Source organism: Hippocampus guttulatus, chromosome 9 (genome assembly GCF_054856545.1).
Source record: "Hippocampus guttulatus isolate MCC_2025c chromosome 9, RoL_Hgut_1.0, whole genome shotgun sequence".
Classification (NCBI taxonomy): domain Eukaryota; kingdom Metazoa; phylum Chordata; class Actinopteri; order Syngnathiformes; family Syngnathidae; genus Hippocampus; species Hippocampus guttulatus.
The window spans coordinates 13,883,588-13,910,159 of NC_141269.1; the positions used below are offsets into that span (position 1 = coordinate 13,883,588).

The following is a 26,572-nucleotide window of genomic DNA, read 5'->3' on the forward strand; positions in this document are numbered from 1 at the left end:
CTGATATCAAGTGCTTTCTACTTCTACTTTGTACTTCTAATAATGCCTGGTCCGCAGACCTGAGGCGCCGGGCAGGTGTGTAGGGGCGGATGAGCTCTGAGAGGTAAGGTGGCACGAGGTCATTTAAAGATTTGAAAACATGTTTACCCTTGATTTGCTTTGGGAGCTGTCCAGTTCCTTCTTTTCAAATATGTTTTGCTATCTACCCAAGAAAAGTGTAAACATGAAGGTGCGCTGTGTTCACGGACTAATAGCTTCATGATATAGCAACATATACAGTACTGGATACAGTTAATCAGTGGTTGGATGCCACAGACTGAGTGTGTGCATGAGTGCACGGCCATGACACATGACACACCTCTCCAAGTCAAGTCACATTTATTTATATAGCCCTTAATCACAAATGGTCTCAAAGGGCTTCACAGGCCCACAGTTGACAAATATTAACGACGTCCCCTGACCTTAACCCCGAGGAGGGCAAGGGGAAAAAAAAAACCTCTGAGGAAAAATGAGAAAACTTGAGAAGGGGCCGCAGATGGGAGAATGCCCCTTCCAAGATGACCAGGCTGCAATGGATGTTGAGTGGGCAACATTTGACACAATATTGTACTCTACAATGTCAGTTAGAGTGGTATAAAAATGCATTTAACAAGACGAAAACGCTGCAGGGAGGTGGTTGTTCGGCTTTATGTGCCCTGCGACTGGCTGGCAATCAGTTCAGGGTGTACTCCGCCTATTGTCGGAAGACAGCTGGGATAAGATCAAGGACGGCCGCGACCCTCATATGGATAAACAGAAGAGAAGATCGATGGATGGATGTGATACTGAAATTGATTTAAAATCTGTACTTAGTATTTTACGCGTCTGTACTCCTTGTGCAGAGTATGTGTGATCCTTCTTTTGCCACCTGTGTAGCCACGGTCCCTGGAGTCCAGTAATAAATGTAGAGAGGAAACGTAAAAAAATATGTATAGAGGATTGAAGATGAACATTAGGGCACGCCGACACGTCGTCCTCCATACTTCCTGTAAAAGTCCTGAATGGTTATTCTTAAAGGGGAAGGCGCATATATATATATATATATATACATACACACACACACACACACACACACACTCACACTCATATATAGGTATATAATATACATACACACACACGCACGCACACACACACGTGTCAGAACGATATGAGCCATTAACATCGATGGCACAGACGGAAATAACGTTTGCTAAAAGAATTCTTATGAATGTAAACAGTGAAACTATGATGTGTGTGTGTGTTTTTTGTTACCAAAAGCACAACAACACATTCTTCGGAAGGCGGAGCCCCACAGGGACAGCCTATAGCTTCCCCTTTAAGTCAGCTAACTCCTCCGCCATGTCGCCACTATCGGCATAACACAACAGCGGGACGCACCTAACCTCTGCACGCCGATCTCCCCATCTGTCGGCCGCAACACCTTAAACGCTTCTCCCCTTGCCATGCCCCGCATCGCCTCGCTGTTATCCGCCCTGCTGTTCGTCCACTTTTCGGGCCTGAGCCGGGGCTACTTCCCCGAGGAGCGCTGGAGCCCCGAGTCCCCTCTCCTCGCCCCACGGGTGGTTGTCGCGCTCCTCTGCCGCAACTCTGAGCACTCTTTGCCGCTCTTCCTCGGAGCCTTGGAGCGCCTTCGCTACCCGAAGGACCGCATTGCTTTGTGGTGAGTGTCGTTGCTGCAAAGTCACCAGAATAACATTTACATTGAATAACAGACCTACCCTGACAGGCAAGCGATCGTAAGTATTATAAGAGTTTACCAAACCAACTTAACCAGTGTGAGATAACATCTGTTTTCGTTCACATCCTTTTTTTGCTCTCGTTCTTTCCAGTATAGTTTACCCTGATAATACATCTGACCATATGCTGTGCTTTTATTACTGGTGTAATAATTGTTTGATTGCTTTAATTTATACATGTATTGGCGAACAAGAAGTGAGAATCAGCTCGGAACGATGCACGAGAAAGGAGTACAGTACTCTGGGCCGTCTGCGCTAGTAGAGTCGTGCCTGTGAAAAAGTTCCATTCAGCTTGGGATCCTCTCTCATTCCCCCCTCTGTCCCGGCCCCTCTTTTCCTGCCACATTTTTCGACTCGACTGGAAACACCGCCTCACTCCTCTGCACTCCACAATCCTGGCGCAAAAACTCCAGTGTCGAAGATTTATGTCCTTGTGTCCCAGTCAGAGGTGGCAAAAGTTCTCACACTCTGTACTGAAGTAGAAGTACAGATACTTGTGTAATATAAAATACCTTGCTACAAGTTGTTTAGATTTTAACTCCTGAACTAAAAGTTAAAAAAAAATTCAGGCTCTGAAAAGTACTTCAGACCAAAGTTTAAAAACAAACAAACTCCAGACTGTCAATTATCCATTCATCCATTTTCTACACCGCTTATCCTGAGGAGGGTTGCAGGGAATTGATGGAGCCTATCCCAGCTGACTTCGGGCAGAAGGCAGGCTACAACCTGAACTGGTCGCCAGCCAGTCGCAGGGCACATATAGAGAGACAAACGACAATTCACACCTACACCCACACCATCACTGAGTGGTAACCGATCCCATGCCGCTTGCACACAAGTCAGACGAGAGTACCACTACACCACCACTGACTGTCAGTTATCGACAAAGCTAATTTTGATAAACCCCCCCCCCCCCCCACACACACACAGAAGCTTCTGTCTTTAGTACTCGTACAGAGCAGAAGAAAAAAAAACATGTACAACTCATGCTGTAGAAATGTTTGCTCAAGTCAACAAAGCGTGTTCATATAGTTTTGGTGACGATGTGAACTGCCTCAGAAAATATGCTAAATTAGCTGAGGATATCATGAAAAAAAATCTTAAATTGTATGTGTGTTTTGTCGTTTTTTTTTGATGCAGAAGCTAGTGGCTTTTAGGTTGTGGTATTTGCCACAAATTACACTGGGCAACAGCAAATTTTCATCAGAGATGGCTTAATAAATCCTTAAATGCATTTTATCTTCGTAACATCTTCACTTTTTATCCCAGCGGATCAGGCTTTTGAGGTATCATATTTTTGAGTTTTTAAGATATTATTATTTTTAGTTTGATATATAAAAGCTGATACAATATGGATTTTAGCATGCCTTGTAATTTGTAGCCATGATGTTTCAGAAAAAAATTCCACCTGTTGCTCAAACTATTATTTTACATAATAATAAGAATACATTTATTATTATTATTATTCAAAGCTATAATACTAGAGAATAAACAAGGGAATATTCAGAATCAGTGCAAAACACCTGCATCTCTGATTTAAAAACTAAGATCTCAATCAGTCAAGATCCAACCACGTTAACCAACCACATTTTTTTTCTCTGTTTACATCTTTTTTACCTAAAAAAGTAATGAGACTTTTTTTTGACAAAGTAACGAGTAAAGTGTAGATGTCTATTTTCAAATGCAGGGAATCAGAAAAATAAATACTTAGGTAAAATACAGATACTTCCTTCATACTTTCTTATCTTCTATCACTGATCCCAGTATGTTTTTTTCTCCTCGTTTTATCGAGTCTCGGTCTTCCAGACTTTTTATTGTATCTGGAGCTTACTCCCTCTTGTTTTCATCATGTGCCAGTAGACCTGCGTTTTAGAGATGAAACTAATCTTTTCATCAGCGATCACATTTGACAGGTTAGATTATATTTTGGCACTCAAGTGGTTTAGCAAAGCAACGGTGCATGAAGAGCGTCAAACAGACTAGAGTGTGGTTAAAATAATGGAGTGCCTTTGAACTAAATTTAGACAAAAGTGAATATATTGTTCATTCGAGTGAGAGGGCTGTCTCCTTTAAATGTTGAATTTAGTTTCAAAGCAGTATTCATCGGTTTTCTTGCATTCTGGCCAAAGTTTAAAATTGGTATATCCACGTGGTAGCTTGAGCACAGCTCTTTGTCTTGCGTTCTCTGTTCAAGACCTTCTAGAAAGTTTCATAACATTAACTCAGTGGCCCTAGCCACCTGTCAATACCTGCAGCTCTCAACCTGACAGTTGAAGATAAAGCACCTTGGCACAGAGCCTCATATAAACACATGGATGTGTATTGTTACGTTGAAAGAGTGTGCTGCGTCGACTTGCAGGATGGAGAATAACCTTCCATTAGGCTTACATTCTTGCCTACCTCATGTCTCTACCATTGTTTAGGTCTGTTTTTGCTGCTATTGAACCGGTGCCATGTGAACTGGCGAGAAACTTGATTTCAAGACAGCATTCTTCTTTTCCAAAGATTAATTCGGTGGGGCGTTCAACTTTTATTGTCCCTGAAGTAGTTCACATTCTGAATTCCTAAAGCCTTCATCTTTGGGTAAAAGTTGCCTCTCAAGTCACATAACACAGTTTCAAATGCCTTGAAAAAGTAGAATAGTTTTGCACTTACTTGGGCTTTTTGTGTAGTTTATTATTAAGATTTTTTTTTCCCAAAAGAGGGACTGGTTAGCTTCTTTTGGCATTTTTGTATCAGTAAAGTGAGATACAAGAGGCACATCTATTTCATGACTCACCTTAATGTGATTCATTTAATTGTGGTTCAAGTCGCTGTAAGAGCAAAATTGACATTTTAATTTAACACACCGCACGGAAGAGTCTTGTTCACGGTCCTATAGCTGGAAGGCAAGCTTTATTTTTCCAGGACTTTGGAGTCTCAATTTGTATATTTGGCCATTTTTTTTGTTGATTCGAAATTGTCAGGCTTGTCAACAATACTTTTGTCTTCTGACAAATTTGCAAGAAATTTTTCTTGATGGGGTCTTTCAGGAGATTTGTTTATTCTATGTGTGTTGGCCACATTTTGCATAATCTACTATCAATCCATTTTCTATACTGCATGTAGTCACTAGGGTCCCATGTTAGCTGGTGCTTGTCCCTGACTTTAGGCAAGAGCAAACACGTCCCTAGACCTCAGTCTTTAGAGGGGCACATGAAATGCGCGGTGGGATGGGGTGGGAGGTCAAATATTTTTATGACACTACAAACAACTGCGTACGTCCATGTGTCAAATGCAACTGTACAAACTTTACTGCATGCGTGTATTTAGTTATTTATTTATTTTTTTCTGAGAAATTAATTAATCATCCCTGGCTTCAGACAAGTCCTCTCACAATTTATCCTATGTTATTGCTCAATGCACTTGTGATAGGAAAATGAAGCTTCAAGATTGTTTCATGAACCCGTTGTTGTGTTTTTAGAGATCTGTGCCTCAAGTTGGGCGGGGTGGGTGCAATCAACAGACAGAGGCTGGTACACATTTTTCCAGATTGTGTCGCAGTTGTCACAGATATACAGTAGACTACAGCAGGCTCACATACGTACGTGCCTACGTGGCAATCATGTTAGCAGGGATGCCTTTCCCATCACAGGTTATGGAAAGCATGGCCATTAGCTTAGCGTCACAGTAAATAGATATTTATTTACAATAATTATGTACTGTGCTTAATATTTTTAGGTCACAATAAAAATACAAAACAATTTTGTACTGTTGTTTTTTTATGCAACAAAAAATGTACTTAAAGTTAACAGACAATTCTCTACCGCTCTAATTCTTGATCTCTTCCCCCAGTTACTACATCAAATTGAGGTTCCACTGGACATTAGACTTCAGAGTAGTGCCACTAAAGTTAGTTTTTCAGTCACAAAAACAGTTTTATGATTGTTTGTGTATGTAGAGGGTTTTGCTCGACGAAGTGTCATTCTACTGTACCAAATACAGAAAAAAAATGTTGTTGCAGCCCTTGTATTGGATCTCATTGGACTTTGCAGGTGTGCTCTACTACAGGGGTCCCCAACCTTTTTTGCCCCACGGACCGGTTTATGTCAGACAATATTTTCAGGGACCGGCATTTAAGATGTGGCGGATTAATACAACAAAATAATATGGTATTAGCTGCATGAAAACTGTGGTGTTTTCGAAATATAATAATAAACACAAGGAGTGTCTAATCTGGCCGCAACACTGATCGCTATGGTAATGTTTAATGCCTTCAAAATACGATACAGCGCAAATTCAGAGTGCATGAAAATGACGACTCACCACAGCCCCGAGCTTGATTTTCTGCAACTAGACGGTCTCATCTCGGGTAATAGGAGGCAATGACACCTCAAGTGTGTGGTTTATGTCCAGTCTACTTCGTAATTTTGTTTTAGTTGCCGTTGCTGCAGAACCCCCCCACCTCACACAGGTACGATGTCGGAAATAGCAACAGTACTATCGTGGCGATCTCAGAATATTCAGCCATAACTTTAATCCAGTTGTCTCGAACGTAATTTTAAAGCCGCCGTAATTTGCGATCTCCAGCAGTTTTTAAAACTCATTTTGCGACCTCCAACGTTTTGTTTTTAGCGTAATCGGTCACGTGACGGAGAAGCGTGGCTTGACGTGAGTCAAGTTTGACACAGACGGATGTAACGGAGAATCCGGTGATTTTTCAAAATAAAACATCTTTCGTATTCCGAAATAAATAAAACGGAATTAAGGCAAGTTCTTTCTGTGCGGCCTGGTACCAAATGCCCTGCGGACCGCTACCGGTCCGTGGACCGGCGGTTGGGGACCCCTGCTCTACTAGATCTGGATGGTTCACGGAAAGGCATGGAGACATTGAAGTGAGCAGTAGAACACCAAAAATGGCTGTGCTTTGAAGTGGTCGCATGTAAACGCTGAGACAGCACTTGAATGTGAGAACACCACACGCAGATGGCAAAGTAACCACCTGCGGCACGCCATCCGTCAACAGCTACATGATGCCGAAGGCTGTAAATCCATTTCCTCCCATACCTACACATTCCATGTGTGGCTCCTTGCCCCTGCCCATCAGGCTCAAAGATTTGTTTTGATAACACAGACAGCGTGCAAGCCGCTTCCACGACTTCTACTCAGTCTTTGTCTGTAGGCCACAGCCCACATTGATGGTACATAACTATGCAAAAAAAAAGTAAATAAATACAGAGCCTGAAAAAAACCTCATCATGTGATGCCAACGTTATGAAATAGGATACCGTATCGTCAAAAATTACCTTCAAATTTGTGCCATTGTGTAGCCTGCATTCTAATCCTACAAGACCGTGCAAAATTCTGAATTTCAGAAATCAGTTCAGTGGATGAATTTGGATTTGAACTACAGGTAGTGACATTTCATTCATTCCAATTCAGAAAAAAAATTCACATCATCTCCTAAACAATGTCCGAAATGTTTGGCTAGCCATTTTAAAGACCTAGATAAAGCAAGGCATCAAACCTTTTTTTTTCTCCAATTTTGATGACCTGATTTATCTGAGTAGGTTTTAATTTGAATAAAAATACAATTACTACACTGTACTGTTGACTATAATTAAGTATTGTGTACGTAAAGTCCTTGTATGAAATTCATGTTGTAAGGCTTATATACCGTCAAGCTTCATTATTATTCATTCATTCATTTTCCAATCCGCTTTATCCTCACAAGGGTCGCGGGGGGTGCTGGAGCCTATCCCAGCCGTCTTCAGGGGACACCCTGAACCAGTTGCCAGCCAATCGCAGGGGCTTCATTATGAAACACACTTTAATTTTTGCACCATCCATTTCTTTGAATGTCATGTAATTGCAGTTTTAGTTTTCTGGTTCCTGTTTGCCACCTCAATTTAAATTCAAATTCAGTCATTGAATTTGAATTTAGAATTCACTCTGAATTCAAATTCAGTCATTGAATTTGAATTTAGAATTCACTCTGGATTCAGTTCTGCGTTAGGTATGGCTATACTCTTTGTAAATTGCGGGTTGATCTTTGGGTGGGATTGCACTAGAGGAGGAGTGCTTGATAAGCAATTCTTTTCTTTTCTTGGTATTTTGACAATTATTACCAATTTTTTTCTGTACTTGTCAGTAAAATCATGGGAAGGTATAGTATGTCAAGTTAGAACAAGATTTTGACAAGCACTTCAAAATCCTCCAAATAATGCTTTTCATAATGCTATTTCATTGTATGTCAAAAGACCCAAAAGTATTTGTGCATTGTTTTTTGGGGGTGCAGCGCAGTTGAGTAATGATTAGTGCTTGTGTCTGTTTTTGTTGCGATAAAAGACTCCAATATACGACGATTCAATGCGATCAAAAGGATGGTTCGATATTAAAGTGAAACCCTACGAGTTGGTTCGATTCAGTGGGATTATGATTCGATTCCATACGGTGCGGCTCAGTTCGAGAGGGTATGATATGATTCAATGACTTCCTTATTTTCAATTTAAATACATATGAATGAACTTGTCAGTACTGTATGTGGCGTTGCCTTCAAAGATATATATCTCCCAAGAAAAGACAAATCATTACATATCTCTACATTTTAAAGTGGAACGATTCAATTCATTGCTTGTGTTGTTGTTACACCCCTACTTTTTAATTTAAACAGATATTCACTTTGAATAATTTTCATCTAACTTAAACTACTGCAGACGTTCACGTTTAGAAATTACTGTGCGTCACTGACGTGAGAGTCTTTTGCACTTCTTACAACTGGTTGTGTGCAATTGTGAAGTTATTGTAATATATACGGATGGAGTTGTAATATATACGGATGGAGCAGGACACAAAGCGATAGTGGCGCTCCGGCCATTTGTGTGCCAGACGAATGAGGTGATTAGATTGCCCTACTGTGATTGATACGGTGTTCCGGATTCAGTCATTGAACCCGTGCAGCCAAATTATATCACCACAGAATCCTTTTTATGAAGACCATATTTTATAAGCAGACATTTTAATTAGGCATCAACACCTCTGCTTTTCCGATATATTTAATCAGTGGATCCCATCCAAGTGCCTGGCGTCGTCGCCCCCCCCCCCCAATTAAAAAGTGTCTCTGTCCCTCATCTTGCCACAGGGTGGCGACAGATCACAACATAGATAACACCACCGCCTTCCTTCGAGACTGGCTCATCAAGGTGCAGAATGACTATCACTATGTGGAGTGGAGACCAGATGATGGATCCAGGTAATTTTCTTTGTGTGTGGGTGTGTGTGCGTGAATGTGGCTGAGTGACCGACCCCAATCAGTGTGTTTCAGCTCTTAACACCAGTGTCATCTGTGCCCGCCTTAGTGCCTTTGAGGACGAGGTGGGCCCCAAACACTGGAATAATCTTCGTTATGAACACGTAATGAAGCTTCGTCAGGGGGCATTGGACACAGCCCGTGAAATCTGGGCTGACTACCTCCTGGTATGTTGTCAGTCAATCACTATCCTGATCGAGTTGCTTTTGTTATGCATCCCGGATTCTGGGTAGATGGATGGTCATCACCACGGAGGCGTTTAAATCAAGTGATTATATGGACACGCATGGAAAATAATATTCAGTCTCACTGAAACGGTTTATATTTTAATGGAGAGTTAATGTCTTGCTTTCTGTTGATTTGAAAATTGAATGGAATGGCCCGACATTGGCGCAATGTCCCTGGGAAATGTGAGCCACAGTCTATTTAAACATATTTTACTCACCCGCTTTGTATCTGACCATTTAAATGGAGGAGATGGTGCTAACAGAGATTTTTGGCACCGGATGATAAAGCTTACATCCTGTTGCTATGGTTACCTGCGTCGAAATGCACATTTTTTTTTCCTGGTCGAGCTTCTTCCATATTCAGTATAATTTGCCACCAAACACTTTTCCAGCCAGTACAGTTGTATCAAAACTCACAGAGGTGGTCTTTTCACCAAAGCATTATGTCCACCGGCAGCGTCATGCTCTTTTCTTTGGTGACAGATGGCCGACTGTGACAACTTGCTCACCAACCCAGATGTATTGTGGAAACTGATGAAAGAAAACAAGACCATTGTCGCCCCAATGTTGGAGTCCAGAGCTGCATACTCCAACTTCTGGTGCGGCATGACCTCACAGGTAATGTTGATAGTCCTTTGTGAGCCATTTCACACTGTGTTCGGTTATATAGCAACCAATCCACATGTTCTTAAAATCTGAAGGACTGCCCGAATGCCCTGCCTTTGTCCAGTACATCATTTCACTGATATTCGCTGGGTGCAATGAATTAGCATTGAAAGAAATTATTAAATTGAATTACGTACTAAATGGAGCCTAGAGTCACTCATAGGCCAAATCCGCATTTGCATATTCGTTGACCATTTAACTGCCGAATCCCGAATCCATTCCATTGTTTTTACGAATTGTCTGATAAGGCAGGCGTGTATATGGCACCAAATGGTGTATTTTGATCTCACTGTGCTTTTACGCTGTCATCGCTTATCTAATTTTGGAGGCCTGATTTCGAACTGTGGATATCCAGTTCCAGATATTTTTTTCAATTTACGCTCCCATGACGCATATCCAAATCGTGCCACTTTTGAGCAAAATGCCAGAATTTTGTCAGTGTCGATCCAGCATTCATCTACACCCACACAGATTTTTGTTTTACGAAAAAAATATGACTGAAAAACACATTTTGTCACATGTTTGAGAGATTTTGTTGTGATCCACTGGAACCAAGGTTTAACATTTTGGCAGGTACATTTGGCGCAAACACAACACTGCTCATCACCCCAAAAACGCCGTAACTACAGTGAAGCGTTGTGATGGCAGCAACATGTTTTAGGGCTTCTTTTCTCCAGCTGGAACTGTGGCCTTTGACTAGGTAGAAGAAATGCTCGGTGAACTGTTGGAAATACAAGTCAGTATTCGCACGAAATATTCAGTCATTTACGCTGAAACAAAAAATCAACCAAAAAATAAATAAATCAGGAAATGCACGTTGGTCGAACTGAAATTTGTTTGGGGTTAACCATAGGCACTTTAAATGGTGGCACGTATGTGCCGACTCCATTTAACCTGAGTTTAAATGTAACTTGTCAATTGTGAACACAGCCACATTCCTGTTGTAAGAGGATGTGCACACTTTTGCATCCGTATTATCTCAGTTTATTTTTACTTCTCTTGAAAGGAGAAATTAAAACAAAAAAATCAGTGCACTTGAACAGGTTACAGGTCTCATTAATGGTGGAAAACGTTTTGAAACAATCTATTTTTTTCCGAGTGTCACCAAAATATTGCATTTGAACATGGTTGAGTTAGAAATTTAAAATCAACTATAAGCACTGTTCCTCTTGGTTCAAACAGTACTCTTTGGGGAGGAGAATAGAAATATCATGGAACATCCTGTCTCCTTTTCCAGATGATGACAAGTGAGCATTAAAATGTTTGTCAAGGCATGCTTTAAGATTCAGCTCTTGTATGCAATCGGATTGGATTTTCCAAGTGTATCAAAGTGCATCATACATATGTTGCATGCAAATGCTCACTGCATATTGCCATCTCCCTGAGAGGTGATTTCACCCGATCCATGCCAGCGTTTTCGTCCACAATGTATGCGCAACTTAAGGCTCCCTTGAGCAATATTGCGCGTCAGGAAGGAGAAATGCTTTGACACGGGGTGTGAGCCTGAATTCCAAACGCTGGAATCTCCTCGCTAGTTGCAAAACAGATGTTCAGCTGCAGCAAAGGAAATTATGGTGACCATCTACAAAAACAAAAACAAAAATGTATGAATCGTGATTCTGATCATGTACTTTCCTCTATATATTGCATGTACCACTTAGCATTTATACCAATACCAGAATCTGTAATATTTAATATGTGCACTCAAATGTGCAGAAATAGTTTCTTTGTCATGATTGGTGAATGAGGGCAACCATCTTGGCAGGGCTACTACAAGCGAACGCCAGCCTACATACCAATCAGGAAGCAGGAGCGTCTTGGGTGTTTTGCCGTACCGATGGTCCACTCAACGTACCTGGTGGACTTACGGAAGCAAGCCTCTCGTCAATTGGCGTTTTACCCGCCACACCCGGAGTACAGCTGGGCCCTCGATGATGTCATCGTCTTTGCCTATTCCGCTCGCATGGCAGGTGAGATGGATGAAATGGCTTGGCGGGTGAATGTTACACGTGTGATTTATTAATTATTATTGTTGTTTTTTTTTTTTTCATCGACTTGTCATCTTCTGCTGTTATCAGACGTTCAGATGTACGTGTGCAACAAAGAAACCTACGGATACTTTCCTCTGCCTATGCGCTCCCACGCTACTTTGTTGGATGAAGCAGAGAGCTTCTTGCACACTCATCTTGAGATCATGGGTGGGTTCAACGTCAAATTGTAAAACTTATATGAAGAGGCAACACAACACATTGTATAGCGCAGGAAAGTGGGTTTCATTTGATTTTCTCCAGTTTCCAAACATTGTCGGACAGTTATAGAAAATAATCAGTCATGCATTAGGCAGAAAGCATGGAGTTCCTCTGAGCAACCAGTGAATGTTTTTGCTAGAGTTATCACTCCTACTGAAAAAAGAAAACCCATTTTGGTAACCAAAACACTGCAAAGTCATTATTTTTCAGATACCACACGATATGTAGTCATCCACAGAGGCAGGAACACAAACAAGCCGTGAAAAATGATTGCTTTAGTTTGAACTGGGCACGGCATTTGGCGCTACAGGCTGCATTTTGAGAGCCTCAGATTCATTGCACATTCTCTTTGTAACCCTGTGCCATCTTCTTTGAAAGTGAAAAATCCTCCACTGGAACATTCCAGCTTCCTCACCCTTCCTCCCAAACAGCCGAGCAAGATTGGCTTTGATGAGGTACAGTCTTGCCTTTCTCACACACTCATATAAAAACACAGGCCACTAGTGCACTAGTGTGAGGTTTTGCAATTGTGTGCGCACAGGTGTTTATGATAAATCTGGTGCGGAGAGCTGACCGGCGGGAGCGCATGCTCAGAACTTTGCACGAAATGGAGCTCAGCTGTAAAATTATTGCTGCTGTGGATGGCAAGTACGTTTCGTCTCCTGCCTCGTTTTTTTTTTTTTTTTTGCATGCATGTTTGTGGTTGGGCAAAAGAGTGGACGTACGGGCGTTTTCAAATGACTAAATTAGCGTGACGTGAATTTGAAAATTGAAATTAGAAAAGGGCTGTGCAATATTAGAGTGGGTATAAATGTGCAACTGTATTATGTAAACCTGCTGTCAAATAAGATCCTCAAGTATCAATTGGAAAGACATTTCATCCATTGGGTCTCATTATTTAATGCTGTTGTATCGAATGTTTACTCGCCGTTCCAGCAATCTCATCCGTATGATGCGTTATTCCTATTGCTAAACTCCTTGTTTATCTCGTCTCTGTTCATCAGGGCTCTGAACAAGAGTGACATTGAGTCCATGGGGATTAATATGCTGCCCGGGTACAAAGACCCATATCACGGTCGACCTCTCACCAAGGGTGAACTGGGTTGTTTCCTCTCTCATTACAACATCTGGAAGGAGGTGAGGCTTCTGTACTTCCATTCATTTTAACAGTTATTACGACACATTGCATCAGCAGTCGCAAAGAATGTTTTTTTTTTTCCCCCCCAATGCTTTCCTAGTTGGGGAAACATTCTATTCCCACCAATTTAGTGACGTAGTCTGTAAAGTGCAGGAAAAATCATCTCACAGCTGAGAATTTGGGTTAAAAAGCCCTACCTGCTGTGACTGTTACATCCAGCTTGGATATAAAAATACAAGAGAAGTGTCCCAACGTTGAGTGTGTGCGTGCGTGCAGATCGTGGATCGAGGCCTGCACACTTCCTTGGTCATTGAGGACGACCTGCGCTTTGAGGTGTTCTTCAAACGCCGTCTGCAGGCGTTGCTGCAGGAGGTGACAGCACACAAGCTTGACTGGGACCTCATGTGAGTCAATGCAATGAAAAGTCAGTGTTAAAAATAGAAAGGATTATTTCTCCCTTATACAAAGAAATCCTCCCATCTGTCATCTGCTGTTTCCTCGACAAAAGTGACCAGACGCTGAAATCACCGTGACTCAGTCTTTTCACATTCACAGGCAGCACAAAAATAACAGAACTCTTTTCGATCTGAATGTTTTCTCTGAAACTTGCTGGTGTGAAGAGCTGTTGTGATCGACCCGATGGTTGTCGTCCTCACTTTGCTCCTGCAGTTACATTGGACGGAAGCGAATGCAGGTGGATCATCCAGAGAAGTCGGTACCAAATGTTCACAATCTGGTGGAGGCTGACTACTCATACTGGACTTTGGGCTACATGCTGTCCTTGCAAGGAGCCCAAAAGCTCCTCAAGGCTCAGCCTCTGAAAAAGATGCTTCCCGTTGATGAGTTCCTTCCTATCATGTTTGACAAACATCCTGTGTGAGTATCATACTTCTCTCGCCTGTCGGTTCATTTCAAAAATGCTTGGCTTGGCTTGACTTTACAAAGTAATTTGTATTCGTTTCACTTTGGCACGGCTCTACCTTTTTGTTTTCTAGCACCCCCTACTTTTTGTAGGTGAGTCCCTTGGAACCTTTGTCAATCTGCTTTTGTCGTCATCTTTTTAGTTCAGACTACATGGAGCACTTTGAGGATCGGAACCTCCGTGCGTTCTCTGCGGAGCCGCTACTGGTGTATCCGACCCACTACACGGGAGACTCGGGCTACATCAGTGACACGGAGACCTCAGTTGTGTGGAACAATGAAACAACTCAGACCGACTGGGACAGAGCCAAGTCCAGGAAAACTCAGGAGCAGGTGGAACTCAGTCTCGAAGCACAGAACTCTGATGTGCTACAGTCTGAACTGGAGAACTGGAGTGCGCGGGATGAATTATGATGCCATCGGAGAGCACTCTGTTGCACACACTGAGCAGGTTGGCATACTTTCCAGCAGAACAAATCTGCGATAGTGGGGAGGACTGTGGAAAAGACTAGCTTGATGGACACAGTGAGACTTCCACCATCACTTGGTCTTTCTCTTAAAGGAGGAGGTTCGAGTTACATTTGAACCAACTCTTGAAGAGTCACTTCAAATCTGAGTATCTTTCTTTCTTTCCGTTTTCAATTAGCAATCAAAAGTTAAAAGAATGAAAAAGGGACTGATTGTTTTATTTGTTTCTTTTAATCCAACACAAAAATTAAGTGAAAGATGTCATATACATTTCATCACCGAAACAACCATCTTTCAAATATTTGTTTCTCTGTAACTGAGTGAAGATTACACTGAAATGGCTAACAAAAACGTCATCCTCTAAATCTGTAGCATGTTTTGAGTTTTAATTTGAAACCGGAGTTGGGACAAAAAAGATTCCATATTCTCGGGTTTGGCGGTTATTTCCTTAATTTTTCGGGGACAGGGGATTAGCCAATCTGCTCCACCAATCTCATCTCCCACTGTAGAGGTGTGAAAAAGCCAGCCACTGTCCTTTTTTGCATGATGTGAGATGACTGATAGACTTTTCATTTTTATTTGAAATTACTTCATGTGCAGTATAAAACAACCCGTTTGTATTGTTTCACAGCTATTGTCACTGGTTTACATTAAAACAAGATTGAAACATTGAAGGCGTATGCTGTTGGGTTTGAAAAAAAAAATCTGGATAGTCAGGACAGGCTTTCTGAAAATCGGGGATCGGTGATCGGCCAAAAACTTGTGATCGGTACAGCCCAACTCTTGATTGATGTTGATCAAATTCAAGTTGTCTCCAGTATGTTTGTTCGGAGTTTCTACCATCACAACCAGGTGCTCTGTTTTCCTCTGCTGTGATGGGTTCAAAGACCAATGACTGTAAAATCATGTAATGTAGCAGAACAAAATGCATGTGTGATATCAAATAGATTGACACCTGGTGCTTTATTTTGACAGCTCAGTTGCTTTATTTATTATCCATGTATAACATTACTTAAAGTTCTTTTGTCACTAGTGAATGTATGTATGTCCTTTTGTATTAAATATCTAACACAACCGTGCTTTCGCTTTTTTTGTTCCTCACTACTGTTTTACTGCTCAATTAATGCACATTGTTTGAAAACCAAAGCATAGATACATTTCTTAATGTGTGTCAGTTGTGTGCAAATTCTGCTTTTTTTTGGATCTGAGAATATTTGATGTACTCGAGTTAGGCTGATATTTTCTTTGTGGTTTTTGAAGGTGGCCCTCCATCAAACCGTCTCCGTTGGGATAATGGCAGTATGATCTGCACGGGGTAGAGGAATCTCTTTTAATTAGTGCCTGCTGGTGCATGGCTGCGAGCACACAGGTGACTGTGTGCTGCAGTCGGCCTCCATTACTTCTCATCATCCGCCGCGCTTCTCGTCAGAGGCTCCTATAGTCACTGTTCACTTGTGATTTATGACTGTGCAAGCTCCTCTACGCGCTCACAATATTTGAGTTTGTCAGCGAACAAAATGGCTGTGGTCTACAACCTATTGGGGGCGTTTTGTGTTCCCTGTGTGTGTTTACGCATCCGTGTGCAGCTGCAGAGGTTTGTGTGAGCCAGACTAATCCTATTAGATCTCTCTCTCTCTCTCTCTCTCTCTCTTCCCCCCCCACCCCTATATTTACCTCACCCCCTTTCGCTGAGATTAACACAGGTTCTTTTTCTGCAAAAGGCCCCACAGATCAATAGTCACTTTTCAAGCGGTGGCACTGGCTGAGGTTTAAAAGAACTGCGCCATAAAATAGTGATCCACTTACTCAGCTTCGCATTTTGCCTGTCACGTCATCTTGATAACAGGGTGAAAAAACAATCAGTTGTGCTCGGAGGGATAAATGATGATAATTAGTGAAACACAGTGAGTGGAGATTGTATCTCATTCAACGTTCAATTGTCTATTCTAGCCTGTTTTTTTTAATTTTTTAAATCTTCACCCTGCCATCCAGTTCATCCAATTTCTTCATCCTGGTTGTCCTCCCTTCTTCTGTTGAAGTAATAAGATTGTCACTCCTGAGCCGCCGTTTTTAGGGCCTGCACGATGACCTCTGCTCTGCTAAATGACTGCATGGACACACCCACTGTAACACATTCGTAATCTCCATCTGTAAATCCTGCTGTCGCTTAAATTCAAAGCGCTAAGTGAAGAGACGAGGCAGTGAAGGTGCCAGTGAAAGGGAACAATAATAATGAACTGAAGTGAAACAGAACAAGGCCAAGGAGGAGAGTCAACAAATCAAAGATGAACACAAAGGCTCGGAGGAGAAAGTTGGGATATATTTGAGACGAGGAGTTTCAAGGTGAGGTAAATTGCTTGTGCTGTATTCAGCTGTCACCACACGTACGATTGATCGCCTATTAAATTAGCTATTAACTAAACAAGACAGTGGCGCTCATATGTCAGACCAGGATCAGTGAGCTTCAAAAAGTGAACCGGATGATTGCAAAATTACTTTTTCAAATGTAGGGTTTAAGCTCTGACCTCTCCGAGTCTTACAGTAAATCCCCTTTTCCAGGCAATGTCCAGCTTCCAACATATTTCTCCTCTATCAGCCTCGGATGTTTCAGTGTGGAGTTGTAGTCCCAAATAGATCAGCTGAAAGCCAGAGAGCCAAATCTAATTTGTGAGGTTATCACTGTCAATTCACAGCCTGCAGTGACTCCTGCGACACTCCAATACAGGCTGGCCGAGACTGATAAAGTACATTTCGGAGACGCCGGCACCAACTTTATTTCAACATCAGACGAGTATTTCTTGTGTGGTGTCTCATCCATCTACACCATAATCCCAATTCCAAAAGGCTACCTGGGCCATGGCCTGTTATATACTGGAGACCGTTATGTATCATACATTTAATATATACTGTGCTGTACGCTGCAACGGCAACAATAAGTAGCATTGCATTCGATTCTTCTTTGGGGCGTTGGGGTGGCATTCAAGGAGCAGAGGAAACAATTTTACCCTTAAAGTTTTCTTAAAATAGCCTATTGATACTGAGATGCATTCTGGAATTTAGATTCCGCTTGCACGTTCATATTCTGAAGTGTTGTATAAGAAACATGAAAGCGCAACAATATTTTTTACTCTCTATGATGAAGTGCATTTCTACAATATTGCAATGAGCTATTTTAAGAATTTGAATGTGTTTAAAAAAAAATTATAATATTGATGATATAAAAATCCTAAATGAATAATGAGTTACAAAGCCCTTGCTCACAATTTGGTAGGTTCAGACTCCTATTGACAACCACATTGTTCAGAAGAGAAACTCAAAGTGACTCACTACTGTATATGGCGGGGGTGGGCAACACGCGGCTCCAGAGCCGCATGCGGCTCTTTGGCGACATCTATTGGCTCCCTGGAGCTTTATAAAAATGTTTGAAAATGGAAAAAGATTTTGATAGTAGGCTAATATGGCTCAAATAGATATAGATACATGTGGCAGCTCCGAAAAGGGAGAGCTGTGGTGTTGGTTTTTTAAAATATCCACTTTATTTATGCTTTTAACAGTCCCGACAAACACAGACACGTCTGCATCCGACTCCGTGCCTTCTCTCTTCTCGTTCAACTCGAGAGGCGTTCTAAGACAGCTTCCAAAAAACGGAAATTCATGATCACTTCACTGATCACTTCACTACACATAGTGGGCACCATTGTCCACTATGTGTATGTTGTTGTTGGTGTCATGGAATTCTGTATCTGGACTCAAATCCGAAATAATGACTTTATATAACATGACACGTATTTATCTAACTTTGGATATTGTCATGATAATAGGCGACACGACGGCTTGCAATACATTGCAACTATAGTGATAAATTTGCTCTCCCCACAGAGAGATCTTCTGTCCGTCATTTCATCCCCTCTTTGCTTGTGTTCCATCATGGTGGACTTTTTCCTCAACCGAGTTCTGGTGGAGAACAACTGGGACCAGGATGAGCTCAACACTGAGCGGGAAATTACTGGCATTCTGGAAAACCGGATCCTCATGCTGCTCTTTGCATGCGCAGAGTGCGACAAGTGCTGGGAGTTTGTGCCCATTCTCAATGACTTTTTTAAACGACTGAAAGACCCAGCTTACATTGAATATCCCAGATTGCTGGCGCTCATTTACATCAGGTATCTGCCAGCATCTTTGCTTGTTTATATGTCACCACACAAGATGAACTCATGTGTATTCACTTGATTACTTCCATTGCTTTGCAGTTTGGACCAATCAGAGGAGCAGCAGGGAAGATTTCTTAAAGAGATGCACAAAAAGGTTCTGTTTTTGGCCTTTGAGGACCCGTACAGGAAGTAAGTAGAGGGTGGGTGTTAGGGTTCGGGGAGTTGGAGAGGAGAATCATCAATCATTTACACAACATGTTGAACTTTTATATATTTTTTGGGCTGTTCAGAATCATTTGCTCATTCCTTGCTCCCTTTTTACTATACACTATAGGGATTTTTATACTGTGGACTTTCTAATTGACTCATCAGTCAAATGAAAGTAGATTTCCAACACTAGTAGGGGATGCCTTTAAATAGGTCATTGTTGTTGCACAATTACTACACACCGGAACAATGCCAACTGGTTTACTTTTGAAATTCTATGGTTAAATAATTAGAACATAAAGAAAATATAAATGATCTCTCTGCTAGCTAGCTAGCTAGCTAGCTTGGCAACCAGCTCTCGCCCTAGATAGATAGATAGTTTGAGAGGTAGACAAATCGCGACAAATAGTGTGTACAATAATTGTAATATTCATTTACTATATAAGGGAAAACGCATACCAAATGTGCATGCGAAATGCACAACAAAATGTCAAACTCGCCAGATGGGGAACTGTATTTTGGATGGGGAATGAATGGTAGTGATGTTGATTGTGATTGACCGTGATGACTGTGATTGTGGTGTTAAAAATACACATACTGTATGTTTAGGGAACTCCAGGCCAAGTTCAAGGTGAAAGATGTCCCGACCGTGGTGGTCCTTCGTCCAGATGGCTCCGTCCTGTCTCAGAATGCTGTACAGGACATTTATCGGTTTGGTTCCGAATGTTTCCGCAACTGGCAAGAATCATCAGAGCTGATTGAAAGAAGCTTCATGCTCAACGAGGAGTTTGACAACCTGAATATGCGCAGCGCCACCGACCCCGTGAGGAGGCTCAAATATAAGACGGAGGAGGACAAGAGGAAAAAAAGATGGTGGAGGTTGTGGGGTGGAGGGAAAGCTGTCAATGAAGAAAGTGAAATCGTGGAATACAAAGAGAGAGGAGGGTTTTAAAGGAACACGGAGACGACAAAAGGAAGGACCGAAGAGAAGTGTGTGTTCTCTCTAGAGAAGACAAAGCTTATCCAGGATTCTCCTTTTTATTTGTAGTCCTGAAAAACAACACCAATCCATACGATTATTGAGAAATGTCCAAAAAAAGATGGCTCCAGTGAAAGGTCTGCTTTTCAAGAGTCCACCATTTTGAGCTGATATTGTTCTCCGATGTCTCACACTTTGAAGGGACCTCCAGGAGTGCTGCTGGAAAATTGGGTCTCTGCGTAAAATAATCACTTTGGGCCCCATCATTTCAAATGGTGCAAGCTGAAAATATTATTTCCCGGAGGCCTTGTCAGTGACAGGCCCGTAGAATCGTCATCACTTCCAAATATGGGTGTATTAGAAATGAACTTCTTTTACATGATACATTTCGTACATTAAAGCAGTAATTGCCAACTAGTGTACCGCGGCACATTAGTGTACTGTTCGAGATCTGATGTGCCAGGGGAAATGATCCAATTTCAGATAATTGGTGGGAATTCTTTGTTTTTTTGCTACAAATAATGTATTTGGTTTATCTAGCTATGGCAGTGACATAGTATATAGATGGCCACTAGATAGCAGAAGGTACATAATTAACCTATATACCCATTTATTATTTGGTGATGTGCTGTGAAATTATTTCTATTGTGCCATGACCCCGTAAAGATTGAGACACACTAAAAGTACTTTCACAGCATTAACTTATCATGAACATCTTATCCACACTGTATCAGGAGCTCCTGGAGGTGAACCGACAAGCTGAAGCACACTTAAACCTGCGCCTGCAGTTCGACTGACAAACACAATAGTTCAGCTAGTCATAATATTAGAATTCCCTGTCATAGTCACTTTTGTGTACTCAGATGCATACGGCTTCCAATAAATATATCTTTCTGCTGCAGCGCTACTTGTGTGTATCATGACAACGGAGGTTGGTGTGTTTCCTCTGAGCCCTTCAACTGCTTTTCGGCTCCCTTCTTCACCATCAGTTTGATTTTCTGACTTAGTAATTGACCACTGACAATATGCTGCTCGCTGGTATGGCTGTGTTTGTTTCAGCTTGAGCTACCGTTCGCTCACAAAGTCGGCTCAAGCCTAAGAGTGTGTCAGGCTTGTAAATTGTAGATTGAGCAGGAAAACGCTGATGCTACGATCGGAGGCTTGACTCCATCACGCACTAAAAAGGACTTACTGTTGTTATTGTTGGTAGAGTGCAGTGTTATATGATGAGTCAAATATACAACATGCACCTTTAAGAATGTATTGTAGGTGCTGGCACCTGCCCTGAAGTACGAAAGTTTAAAGTTGAATATGAACAGAGCGGGTCAAAGTCTATGTCGCGTCCTAAGCAAAAGTTGATTTTGCAGCCCTATATTCCTGCCAAGAATATTGATTACTGATCATTCATTGTGATAGTAGACAAAAAATAGTATAAAATTCATCTTTATGAATGGACAGTTGATTTACACAATATTCCAAGTGTTCAAACACAATGTGGGAAACTAGTGATTATGAAGATCTAAAAAATTACAAAGGCAAGAACAACAAAAAAGTGGATTTATTGAAAAAATAAATACATTCCCTTTAACCTTTACTTTTTATGTTACTCTCTTCTTTTTCTCTACAAGTCCAAAAAACAAAAAATAATACTCAGATAAAGACCCTGTAAAATTATTTCTCTCTACCTACATGTATATAGGAAGGAAAAAGTGATGAAAAAGACGCCCAAATATCGAATAACAATTTCGAACTTAATTGTTGCAACGAAGAAACATTTCATTCCATTTCTATTGACACATTTTGGGGAGGGCTTAAAACAAGCCAAAGTGCATCCATGCTGGCCCTCCGACAGTAGCGTATATACTGAGTACTGAGCACCATCATTCAAATGATCAGCTCATCAATAAGCTCTGTAGAGGCCTGAAGGGATCCTGAACAATTGAATCAGGTGTGTTGGAGTAGGGAAGGATCTCAAAAGGGCAGGATATGGCTCTCGAGGAACCGGAGTTCCCTACCTCTGCACTAGTGGTCTGCACTAGTCTGCTGCAATTCAAGTTACATGGTTATAATAACGTGGCCCTTTTTGACTGCTACAGGGGAGCTGCATTAACAAATGCATCTTCTCTAAAGTGTAAACATGTGTTATTTGAGCTATAGTGTCTCTGTTATGTGAACCTATGCACAGGGAAAGGGGGTGTCCCATTCAGCACCCCATTGCTCCTTGCGCTGGGTATGGGTCCACACAACAGAGACACTTGAGGAAAACGTCACTGTTTGGGAGCCCACAATTGAACAAACTCATTTGCCTGTTAGCTCACAAGCTAAGAAGCAGACAAAGGGGCTTGTCCAGTACATCGCCCCCTCAACCATGTTGGTGTGTGGGTCCACGAATCAGAGACACTTCAGTTCCAGGCATGTTGTATTTGATTGACAGGTGAAATAGAAGAAGGGCCCGTTTTTAGCGCATTTAGGGGCAATGTCCATAGTATTGCACAGCTGAGAGGAGAGCTCACTTTTGGAGCCTATTTATTATAAAAAATTTTGTCAAACCTGTTAACAACACGGTGGATGGACTTTTTTTTTTCCATTTACAGGGTCCTTTTTTTTAACAGTTAATTGTTCTTGACGCCTCCTTTTACTATTGTATTGGGTCTTGCTGGTTTGCATTCTATGCTTGTGTGTAACCTCCCACCCCCACAACACACACACATGCACACACACACTCACACAGACACACACACGACCACAAGCGTACATCCACACCACATTCATGCGCACACATTATGCCCCTTTGTCCCCTTATCTCACCCCACCCTTCCAGACACAAGAGAGGAGGTGGAGCGCAGACAGACATGCAAAAAGGAAATAGGAGTGAACAGCAATCAAGGTGAGGAGACACGGTTGGTGAGAGAAGGTGATTTGAAGAGACAAATTTGATCATGATTCAAGTACAACTCGAAAGGGGAGATAAAGGTGCGGGGCGTAGTCTGTTCCCTTTTTGGATTTGCTAGTGTGAGATAGAGGTACGCAAGAATGAGGATTATCAGATTTAACAGCTAGCGAGACGTGCTCGTGTGATTAATGGGAGCGGTATGAGAATGACAGCGAGGAGACTCATTAGTTCATTTCAAAGACTGCATTGAGCTAGAAACCACAGCCACCTGTCGCTGCATTTCCCCTTTGCCTCGTGCTGTGTTGCATTCTTTTCATGTTACTAATAAAGCAAACACCCATACATTTTCTATAGATTCAACGCACCGTCCCGAGACAGTTCATGATGGTGGACCTGTTCGTCGATCGGGTCCTGGTGAAGAATAACAGGGACCAGGATGAGCTGGACACTGAACATGAGATTGCCATTCGCCTGCAGAACCGCATCCTGATGCTTTTCTTTGCTTCTACTGCATGTGACAGATGTCAACAGTTTGCACCCAAACTCAGTGACTTCTTCACACGCTTGACAGATGAGTTCTATGTGGATCGCTCTGCTCAGCTGGTCCTCCTGTACATCAGGTACAGCATACACAGACTGTACAAGATTGCCAACCCCCATGTGCTTGCACAACAGTTCATTACCATAAGATACATTCAAGCCGGTAGTATGCATAGATCACATACAATAACCCCACTATATCCTTGCAAAGGGAAAATTATGAATGTTGCTGATCTTCCTGTTTGCCGATTGACAAGTGACCTTTGACATCTGGTTTTTCCTCTCCTTGAGCATACTGTACATGTGTGTATTTGCAAGGCTTCATAACTAGAAATCCATCCATCCCTCTTTCTGTACTGTGTATCCTCAACAGTGTCTCACCTGAGTTAGTTGGAGCTCCGGTTCCTCAAGAGCCATATCCTGCCTATTTTATATCCCTCTCAACTTCAACACTCCAGATTCAGATTCAGGAGAGGTTTCCAGCCATCCTTCCATTTAATCAATCAATCTGCCAACCGGCCACAATTACATCCTTACATGCATTTTCTGTACCGCGTGTCCTGTTCGGGGTAACGGAGAGCTGAAGCCTATCCAAGTTGACTTTGTTCAAAAGGCAGACTACACTTTGGACTGGCTGCCAGTCAAATGCAAGACACATACTGTGACGAACAACTATTGACACTCACACCATCACGGCCATGACATTTGACAACTGATTTTCCTCCCGAGTGTCTCGCTTCCAGGGGGGCAGAGTGGCAAATGAACACACGCTGCCTGCAGTGAATAATACCGCTCGCAACACCATCAGTGACTTTCATCCACCTAGTCACCCATCAAATTATTTATCTCCCATCCCTCATTTTATTGCTGCATACATTTATTTATGTATTTAGATGACTTCATTTACATAGACTTTTTTTTTTTTTGTGTATCATGTAAGTTTGGACCAATCGGAAGAACATCAGTACGACTTCCTCAAACAGCTGCCCAAAAAGTGCCTGTTCCTCGCCTATGAGGACCCCTACAGGAGGTGCGTGGTACAAGCTGCGTACACATACTGCTGGTTAAGATGATTATAATATATCAACATGCTCAGCTGGCTAAATTGACATTGACTCGTGTCCACAGGGAGCTGGAGGAAATGTTTAACATCAAGGAGCTTCCCACAGTAGTGGTCCTACGTCCCAATTGCTCTGTCCTCACCCCAAACGCAGTAGATGAGATCATCCGCCTCGGTCCGGCCTGCTACCGCAACTGGCAGGAAGTGGCAGAGCTCATCGACAGGAACTTCATGATTACTGAGGACTTTCAAGAGAAGTCCATTTGTAGCTTCACTGACCCCGTGAGAAGACTCAAGTACAAGGTGGAGGACGAGAACAAAAGGAACAAGAAAAGAATGCCGGGTGTAGTTGGAGATCATGCAAATGTGGATGGACAGGGAGGATGGTCACCATGGTGATGAAGACAATACCAACAAAATATTGAGTGAGAATGTTTCTGAAAAGCTGCCACTTTTGTTGGATTTATGGTCTTTAAGAAGGATGATAGAAAAAAATAAACTTTGAGTCTATCATTCTACAATTTATTGTAGTCAGTTACAGTATTACCATCAGATCAGCTGACGTCCTTTCGGAGAAATTGGTCATGGCCAAGTTCGCATTATGGACAATAACTTCCCTGTATGCCCTGATGCATCATTATAATTGTCGACAAATGGACACAAAACGGTGTCGCGTGCAGTGTGTAATTTGAGATAAAATTGCATTGAATTCTTTCGCTGGTGAAATGGATTGTTTCCGGCGTAGCATAATTAAAAATAAAGACATTCTGGCTATATTGCTTTGTCCACATTTTTATTCATGATTGTATTGTGCCCCTGCTGCAATTCATATCACCTCCCGGCAGCCTGCAGCCAAATCTCATTCCATTGTGAATTCAACCAAACCGCAGGTAAAATGGAGTCTCTGGAAATGCATTATTTCAGTGTTTCCCCAACCCTTATTTACATGAGAAAAATCTAATGGCACATGGCGAAAAAGAAATGTCACAAAAAATAAGAATACTGTATTAAAAAAAAATGAACCTGATCTAGATCGTAGGGAGACGTGACTTTCTCTGTTGTAAGAATAGCAACAGGTGGAAACAAGGTTTGTGGTGCCTTCTGCTATAGATGTATTGTGAGGATAAGCGGATCAGAATATGGATGGATGGATGGATGAACATTTGAGAATCAGGCCTTTATGCATTTATCATGAGGTTTCCCATGCTCAAATTTGCCCGATTGTTCATATGCGTGTATCCTGCTCGGGTTCGTTCATGTCGTATTACAGTAGTTCCAAAGCAAGGAAGGAGGACTCCAGCCACTCTGTCTTGGCATTATTGTCTGGCCTCACTACTGTGCGCTTGTTTGTGATTAAATGCTTTCTGTCAGAAGTTACAACTGGTGCCACCCACAACAACGCCCCCTCCCGCATACAAACAAACCCGTATCTGTCCAAAGATACAGTCTTCTATTGATGTCGTCGGAATGCCGTTCTGATGAGTGTAATTACATTGCTTTCTTATTACAGAAATGGCTTGGTGCTCTCTACTAACAAGAGTGGGTATTGATTTGCGAGCTACCAATTAAAAGTAACTGAACAAACAATAAGATGAACCAACGCTAATTTGAGATTGGATGCCTTGTTGCTTGTGAGCAAAGTCTTCCCGTTGCAGGTTGTGTCGCTGTAAATGGGGAAGCGGTAAGAAGAATCAGGTTGAAGTAGAAAGCGAGCCATTTGCATCACCCAATCAAAACATGTCATGTTTATTCTCAGATCTGAGACGCCGGTGAATTATTCAGCGCCATTAGGATAATTTTGTCGGTGAATGTTGTGCTCGTATGTTTATCCGATGGAGTCTGGCTCCTCTTTTTGGGCTGCACAAGAGGCAATCAGGCTTACTCTGAGTCTCTTGTCTGTGACTTTCACATAATTAGTGATTTCCTTTGAATGTGACACATCTTCCTTCATGCTCAGGACTTCATGTTTCCACACCGATGATGATGGTGACGATGCAGTGGTGCGTTTAT

The 26,572-nt window shown here is 41.9% G+C and overlaps 3 protein-coding genes across 5 annotated transcripts; all 3 read left to right on the forward strand.

Annotated features, from left to right (window-relative positions):
• The first annotated feature begins 1,330 nt into the window (after nt 1-1,330).
• On the forward strand, nt 1,331-15,806 carry colgalt1b (collagen beta(1-O)galactosyltransferase 1b). The gene is made up of 12 exons (XM_086120718.1): nt 1,331-1,699; nt 8,896-9,006; nt 9,113-9,230; nt 9,774-9,908; nt 11,722-11,926; nt 12,035-12,154; nt 12,584-12,660; nt 12,747-12,853; nt 13,210-13,342; nt 13,620-13,747; nt 14,013-14,219; nt 14,408-15,806. The coding sequence occupies exons 1-12, from the start codon at nt 1,482-1,484 to the stop codon at nt 14,676-14,678; spliced, it is 1,830 nt and encodes a 609-aa protein (XP_085976844.1). The 5' UTR covers nt 1,331-1,481; the 3' UTR covers nt 14,679-15,806.
• Nucleotides 15,807-16,909: 1,103 nt separating this feature from the next.
• LOC147200433 (nucleoredoxin-like protein 1) lies at nt 16,910-20,970 on the forward strand. Its single transcript, XM_086120184.1, has 4 exons — nt 16,910-17,075; nt 18,612-18,895; nt 18,983-19,072; nt 19,700-20,970. The coding sequence occupies exons 2-4, from the start codon at nt 18,660-18,662 to the stop codon at nt 20,040-20,042; spliced, it is 669 nt and encodes a 222-aa protein (XP_085976310.1). The 5' UTR covers nt 16,910-17,075; nt 18,612-18,659; the 3' UTR covers nt 20,043-20,970.
• Nucleotides 20,971-22,825: 1,855 nt separating this feature from the next.
• On the forward strand, nt 22,826-25,314 carry nxnl1 (nucleoredoxin like 1). 3 transcript variants are annotated; one of them, XM_086120398.1, is made up of 4 exons: nt 22,826-22,983; nt 23,317-23,582; nt 24,443-24,532; nt 24,631-25,314. In XM_086120398.1, exons 2-4 carry the CDS (start codon nt 23,344-23,346, stop codon nt 24,959-24,961), a joined length of 660 nt encoding a protein of 219 aa, XP_085976524.1. In that variant the 5' UTR covers nt 22,826-22,983; nt 23,317-23,343; the 3' UTR covers nt 24,962-25,314. The 3 variants fall into 3 exon arrangements, with proteins under 3 accessions (XP_085976524.1, XP_085976525.1, XP_085976526.1); XM_086120399.1 differs by having other exon boundaries at nt 22,826-22,956; XM_086120400.1 differs by having other exon boundaries at nt 22,946-23,042.
• The last annotated feature ends 1,258 nt before the right edge of the window (nt 25,315-26,572 follow it).

Bases quoted from the DNA above. Each gene is read 5' to 3' on its own strand.
- colgalt1b (XM_086120718.1), top strand. From the start codon at position 1,482: ATGCCCCGCATCGCCTCGCTGTTATCCGCCCTGCTGTTCGTCCACTTT. The intron at 9,909-11,721 runs GTAATGTTGATA...CCATCTTGGCAG, and splicing joins GGTGCGGCATGACCTCACAG to GGCTACTACAAGCGAACGCC. The intron at 13,343-13,619 runs GTGAGGCTTCTG...GCGTGCGTGCAG, and splicing joins ATTACAACATCTGGAAGGAG to ATCGTGGATCGAGGCCTGCA.
- LOC147200433 (XM_086120184.1), top strand. From the start codon at position 18,660: ATGGTGGACTTTTTCCTCAACCGAGTTCTGGTGGAGAACAACTGGGAC. The intron at 18,896-18,982 runs GTATCTGCCAGC...ATTGCTTTGCAG, and splicing joins CTGGCGCTCATTTACATCAG to TTTGGACCAATCAGAGGAGC. The intron at 19,073-19,699 runs GTAAGTAGAGGG...CTGTATGTTTAG, and splicing joins TTTGAGGACCCGTACAGGAA to GGAACTCCAGGCCAAGTTCA.
- nxnl1 (XM_086120398.1), top strand. From the start codon at position 23,344: ATGATGGTGGACCTGTTCGTCGATCGGGTCCTGGTGAAGAATAACAGG. The intron at 23,583-24,442 runs GTACAGCATACA...GTATCATGTAAG, and splicing joins CTGGTCCTCCTGTACATCAG to TTTGGACCAATCGGAAGAAC. The intron at 24,533-24,630 runs GTGCGTGGTACA...TCGTGTCCACAG, and splicing joins TATGAGGACCCCTACAGGAG to GGAGCTGGAGGAAATGTTTA.